This window comes from Sceloporus undulatus, chromosome 6 (genome assembly GCF_019175285.1).
Source record: "Sceloporus undulatus isolate JIND9_A2432 ecotype Alabama chromosome 6, SceUnd_v1.1, whole genome shotgun sequence".
In the NCBI taxonomy this organism is placed as follows: Eukaryota; Metazoa; Chordata; class Lepidosauria; order Squamata; family Phrynosomatidae; genus Sceloporus; species Sceloporus undulatus.
In genome coordinates this window covers 81521473-81528315 of record NC_056527.1, presented here as the reverse complement: position 1 = coordinate 81528315, position 6843 = coordinate 81521473, and the positions used below count along the sequence as shown (strand labels likewise).

Genomic DNA, 6843 nt, shown 5'->3' with positions numbered 1-6843 from the left:
GTGAGGGAAGACAGAAATTGCATTCCAGCTACTTTTGGATAGCCATAAATTCCCTACCTGTGCATCATTTTATGTGCTAACAGATAATGCTTTTGTTAGTTGGAGGCTAGGTGGTGGCATCCATTTTATGTACTGAGATGGAATTATCTGGGGGGAAATACATTTACACTCAGTAACTCTTACATTAAGGTGATTACATCATATCCACAATCAAACAAAGAAACTAAAAAGCGAGAGAGGTGCAATGGATTAAATGCAGCTCCTTCTAGACAAGATCAGACCAGTGCTGACTGATCTGGGGGAAAAAACCCAGTAAACCATTATGCTACCGTCACTTAAGCATGTACTCAAAAGGTTTTTAAAAACCACATTCAAATTTTGCTTGCTATTCATAATACTTTGGCAAATTGTTATGCCAGCCATCAGCACCATGTCACATCTACAAAGTATGTCCAAACCTATCCAATCCTGCTAAGGCCAATGTTACCTTTATTCTTAGTGCACTTCTCTCACTATCAAGTAGGAGCTTTCAGAATCAGCCACAACAGCAGAGCAGAAACAACTCATAAAACTAGCAAGCCTCAAAGGATATTCACTGACTGCTTTCTCAAGATGGTTGAACAAGAACCACAACTTCAGGTAAGTAGGAATTAGCTTGATTTAAAGAGTAGTATAAGCCAGCACATAGAACCTCAAGGACCTCCCTTTCAGAAGAGCATTGGCAGGACTCAGTTGGTTCCAGAAGATATTAATTGGGAGCCAGAGGCTGCATCTGTACTGCAGAAATAATCCAGTTTTACACCACTTTAACTGCCATGGCTCAATGCTATGGAATCCTGGGAATTGTAGTTTGTTTTTGACACAACAGCTCTCTGACAAAAAAGACTGAATGTCTTACAAAACTACAGTCCTCACAATCCCACACAGTATTGAGCCGTGACAGTTAAAGTAGTGTCAAACAGGATTATTTCTGCAATGCGGAGGCAGCCCTAGTCAACACAGATGCAAAATATGGAAAAAAATATCAGCAGCAAATTAAGGTTAAAAATAAAATAAACTTAAAATCTTTCATATAAGATTATCTTTGTGGAGTCGAAGGCTTTCATGGCCCGCATCCATAGTTTTTTGTGGGGTTTTCAGGCTATGTGGCTGTGTTCTAGAAGAGTTTCTTCCTGACGTTTCGCCAACATTTGTGGCTGGTATCTTCAGATCCTGGCGAAACGTCAGGAAGAAATTCTTCTAGAGCATGGCCACATAGCCTGAAAAACCCACAAAAAAACTAAGATTATCATTGTTTGTTAAAAATAGCAAAAAAAATTTTTTTTTTTTGTTTAGCACTGTCAGTACTTAGCAGGAGTGGATTCTAGAGAGCCAGCATAGTATCTAAGTGTTGGACTAGGAGTCCAGGAGGCCAGGATTCAAATCCACAATCAGCCAGAGAAACTTGCTGAGTGACCTTTAGATAAGTCATACTTTCTCAGCCTAAGAAGAACACATACATTCTTTAAATAAATCTTGCTGAGAAATCCCTATGATGGGGTTGCTATAAGTTAGAATCAACTTGAACGTATGTAACAGCAACAGAAGGGGTGAGCAGAAAGTAGATCTGGTTTTACAGAAAGATCTCTAAGCCATTTGGAGTCAAATCAGTGTCGATTTCTCACACTCATTTACTGTATTTAGTAGCAGTATTGTATTGCTAAAATGAAAGCATGGGTTAACAAAAGAGTGGTGTTTGTGAAGGGCTATGAGCTCCATTCAACTTTTGTTATTGCCAAGCAACTTTTTGGACTAAGAAATGTTATGCCTGGTTGATTGATTTCAGGGTTCTAGTAGAAATGCAAAGTATGCCTGAAGTCTGCCCATCCATGACCAAGAGTATCTGTGAAACAATGTGTGCATAATGAGAGGTGTGCTGAGTTTCACATTACCTTGTTTAAAAATCCTAGTACTAAGCCACAAAAGATGTATGTGTTGTAATTATTAAGTGGTGAAGGTAAGACACTCTCCATTATGTGTTCCAAGGCTTGAGGCCATGTTCAAAAGTCCACAGCCTGATGATCTCTAGTTCAATGTAATCCTTTTCTTCATTATGAGATGTATGTCTCTGTTCTGGTGATCAAGGTGAAGACAGAACTTCCTAAATTTCTTTTTGGGCACCACAGTTTCCAGAATCTCTCAGCCATCAAAACCATTGGCCACACTAGCTAGACTGGGAGTCGAAACAGGAACTTTACCAAGCTCTGAATGGAAGTTTATGTACAAGGGAAGTCTATGTAAGAATGATGTTTCCCTAAGGTTGAAAGAGAGTCAGGTAAGGTAGCATTTTCTCACCTTACTTGTTCACTTTGCATGCAGAAAATATCATACACAAGAGCAGGTTTAGACTTAGGAAGATAGGAGGAAGGAACATTCTAAGATATCTGGATGAACCATACTACTAGCAGAAAACATTATAGACTTGGAACAATTACTAAAGAAAGTCAAGGAAGAAAGTACAAAAGCAGGCTTGCTGCTGAACATAAAATAATAATAATAATAATAATAATAATAATAATAATAGCACCAATAATAATAATAATAATAATAATAATAATAATAATAATAAACAAACACAGAGGAACTACATAAATTCAATCTAGACAATGAAGAAATTAAAATTGTTAAAGATTTCCTGGAGTTTGAATCAAACATCGATCAGAACAGAGACTGCATTCACACTTTTTTGTCTCGAGGAGATTTGAATCTCTGCAGTGATGCAACACCAGATCGATGTTCTCACTATGTTTTACGTCCCCAAATCTCTCTGAGACAATTTATACCTTATCCACATTCACGCTCGCACCCAGGGTAGAGAAAATGGTGCTGCCGCCATTTCTTGTACCGCTGTCATGCAACCCAGATCAATTCAGTTGTGTATTCACACTACCGAAGATCCGTATCATTCTAGCACTTTTTAAAAGACATGCATGGCAAGTGACCCAGTGTCAAATGCACCAGGTTAAGTGGATTTTTCCCTCCCCCCCCCCCCCCCCCGAAATGGCGCCAGGTGCATTCGGGGCCAGTCTGAACGTCGTGGAAACAACCCAATTTCACACAAGGTTATTTTCATAGTGTGAATGGGGCCTACAAGACCTGAGCAGAGCAATAAATGATAGGGGGCCTTGGAAATGTCTCATACACAGGGCCGCCATGAGTCAATGTTGATTCAAGGGCAGTTAACCAATACAACTATATAGGCCATCACAATTTAATACAGAAAAATGCAAAATACATCTAATAATAAAAATTGATGTTTGTTGTTGTTAACTGCCCTCGGGTTGACCCCGACACATGGATGAGACATCTTCAAGACCCCCCCCATCCTCCACTGCTTTGCTCAGGTCCTGCAAGTTCAGGCCCCCTGACCACCCTGACTGTGTCCAACCATCTTGCATGTGGTCCTCCTCTTTACTGCCCTCTATCTTTCCTAGCATTATTGTCTTTTGCAATGGTTCATGCCTTCTCATGATCTGGCCAAAATATTACAGCCTCAGTTTAGTCATTCTGGCTTTCAGGGATAGTTCAGATTTGATCTATTCTACGACCCATTTGTTTGTATTCTTGGCTGTCCACGGTAATCTCAGCACTCTTCTCCAGCACCATAGCTCAAATGAGTTTATTTGCTTTCTGTCACTTTTCTTCACTGTCCAATCCGTGCATCCATCCATGGGTGATGGGGAATACAATAGTTTGAACTATCCTCATTTTGGTGTTCAGAGTTATATCTTTACATTTTAGGATCCTGTCCTAAAAAGTACAATTTTTAGTAAATAAATACATTTAAATAGTTTTATCTAGTAAATTTAAATGGTTGTTTCCATGGATATCAGCTCCAGATATATTCACCTCGTGCTCTCAATATGCCCATGGACTCTGTGTGGACAGAGGGTCTCTCCCACTCACTGTGTTACCTTCAGACACTGTCTAAGCTGCACTCTGTCTTCTGCGGATTCCTCTCTTCAAGCGAATTATCTCTCTCTCTCTCTCTCTCACACACACACACACACACCTCTAATTCCTGATTTCTTGCTATCCAATCTTACACACCTCTCTTTCTGTTAGCCTTGTATGGTTCTTAAGGTTGCACTGGTCTTGTGTGTTTGTGTGCACCTTTTAAAATAAAACTCTCTTATTCATTGAAAGTGGAGTCTCTCTATAATTAGAATTGATATACACAGGTAAAAAGATCCCCAAAGTTATCCTTCTCTTACAGTCTTCCTTTTGAGCTAATAATCCCCCCCCCCAAATACCAAGGGGATACTGACACTGTTAGTGGGGACCACAAGTCCCCCCACCCACCGTTTAGGGTAACACTATTCATCAGTAATACTGTCTTCACTCTTCCTTGCTAAACTGCAAATCCCAGGATTCCAAAGGATCTTGCCAGTTAAAGTGCAATAACAAAGGCTTGTAATGAATTTTTTTTTTTCAACATCGTAGCTGTTTTTAATGTATTTTTGGGAGCTGAATTCAAGAAAATACAATAAAAATGTCATACCCCATACAGTTCTTTCACAAATTCAATATTTTTATCAAATCAGTTGTTTCTCAACTTTGATCAAGTGCTGGCGCTGATGTGCCAGTGCGATTTCTTTTAGGCTTTTGAACAGATGTTTGTGTTTCATATCACTAAATTAAAATGTTTTGAAAGTCTATTAGAAGTATTTAACCCCTTTCTTATTCCTTGCAGGATCATTATTTGCAGGATCATTTCATTCAGTCGCATATGACAACATTTAAACGTCAAAGAAAATTGTTAAAAAAAACTATAAGCCATGCAGCAAATCTGATGTAATTTTTTAATTTAGAAAGCCAAATTCCTATAAAACTGGCATATCCCTTTTCAAAAAGTTTTTATGAACTTCAAATTTGTAGGCTTGTGTAACAGTACTATAATTTTGCCATGTGAAAGGGCCCTGACTATTTGTCTGTCACCTAAAGTTATTTCACTTAAATCTATTCCAGAGACGTGCTACTTTCTACTCTTTGCAACTGCTATTTTTTTTGTCACTGGGGAAGGCAAATTTTAAAAGGACAAATGGAATGCTTTAGAAGAGCCAGTGACAAAATGGGAACTACAGCACCAGTGACAACAAAACATGCCATTTTCTGTAAATCCAGGTTTCTTCATTAATTATTTAATAATTATAATAAATGGTTAGCTCTTCTGAAAGAAGAGTATTAATGACAGAAAATCAATATATTTTCCAATCATTAATATTAATGAATTAATTTTTAAACCTAATATTCCAAACTCTAAAACTGCCCTAGAGCAGGACAGTAATAAGCAACACTTGCCTCTTCTGTTGCAGGAGCTGACTCCTTGGACAAATGAGCTGTCAGCGAGCACAGACTGGTACCAGTGGGATTACGATGCATCACCACCAACCCTGCCTGAATTATGTGAAAAGGGGGTCATCCGGACTGTGGCGCATATCTATCTCCCAGTCATGGCTGTCCTGCTCTGTTTGTTGGGGGTCCTGGGCAATGGGATTCTGTTGCTGGTTCGCATCCGTTACCACACCATCCAGTCACTTGGTGATGTCTTCCTTTTGCAGCTGGCCCTCTCTGACTTGCTGCTCCTCCTGACGCTGCCAGTGGGTGTGGCTGTCATGGTGGGCCATTGGCACCTGGGCACAGCCACATGCCAGGGCCTCCAGGGCCTCCATGCCCTTAATTTCTACAATGGCTTCCTGTTCCTCACAGGCCTCACCTTGGACCGCTATGTAGCCATTGTGAGGGCACCTGTGGCCCATCGCCTACGCTCTACTGCCAGCTGCTGGGGCAAACTAAGCTCAGGAATGATTTGGTTATTCTCATCTGCTCTAGCACTGCCTCACTTTCTATATGCTCGAATGGAGGACCATGAGGGCTTTCAGCTCTGCAGAGTGGCCACTGTCACTGCTGCTGTTAGCCTGATCCAGGTGGTCTTAGGCTTCGTCCTCCCATTTGCTGTCATGGTGGTTTCCTACTCAGCCATTGCCCGCACTCTCCTGTCCTCTCCTTGTACCCAGCCACACAAAGCACTGCAGCTGATCTTGGCCCTCGTCATCCTCTTCCTAGCTTTGCAGCTACCATATGCTATGCTCACCTTACTGGACACAGCTGATTTGATGAGCCGACAAGCTTCAAGCTGCAAAGTCATCTTCCACCGAGATCTTGCCCTCCTCATCACCAGTGCCTTGGCATTTGCTCGCTGCTGCCTAAACCCCGTGCTTCATACCTTCTTGGGTGTTCGCTTCCGTATCGACCTCCAACGGCTAAGCAGGGATGCTGGCTGTCTGGGACAGTGGGGGTGTTGCAGTAAAAAGCAGAGGCGCACTAGTCGGCAAGTATCACTCACAACTCATCTAGAAGGAATATCAGAAGTATTGTGAAAACCTGGGACACACCCATCAAGCACCTGGGAGGAATTTTGGAGGAGAGGATTTATGCATTTGGAAATACATCAGACATTGTTTTTTGTGGGTTTTTCAGGCTATGTGGCCATGTTTTAGAAGAGTTTATTCCTGACATTTTGCCAGCATCAGGAATAAACTCTTCTAAAACATGGTCACATAGCCCCAAAAAACCACAGAAAACTATGGATGCTGGCCGCGAAAGCATTCAACTTCACATCAGACATTGTTTACAGTCATGGGCCATCACAGTTTAGTATATAAAAATGCAATATATATATTAAAATACAAAGTGACTTAATGTACCATTTATATTTATCAGTCCACAGCCTTATCATAAAAACTAAAATTACTAAAAGTAAAGTTTGCAGTAAAATTTTATATGTATTTCATCCCTTTACAT

General features: G+C 40.6%; 1 protein-coding gene across 1 annotated transcript; it reads left to right on the top strand.

Annotated features, from left to right (window-relative positions):
* Positions 1 to 612: 612 nt before the first annotated feature.
* Positions 613 to 6419, top strand: CCR10 (C-C motif chemokine receptor 10). Its single transcript, XM_042475868.1, has 2 exons — positions 613 to 639; positions 5355 to 6419. Exons 1-2 carry the CDS (start codon positions 613 to 615, stop codon positions 6417 to 6419), a joined length of 1092 nt encoding a protein of 363 aa, XP_042331802.1.
* The last annotated feature ends 424 nt before the right edge of the window (positions 6420 to 6843 follow it).

Excerpts from the sequence above, each read along its gene's own strand:
- CCR10 (XM_042475868.1), top strand. The coding sequence starts at position 613 with ATGGTTGAACAAGAACCACAACTTCAG. Across the intron at positions 640-5,354 it reads AACAAGAACCACAACTTCAG|GAGCTGACTCCTTGGACAAA; the intron begins GTAAGTAGGAAT and ends CTTCTGTTGCAG.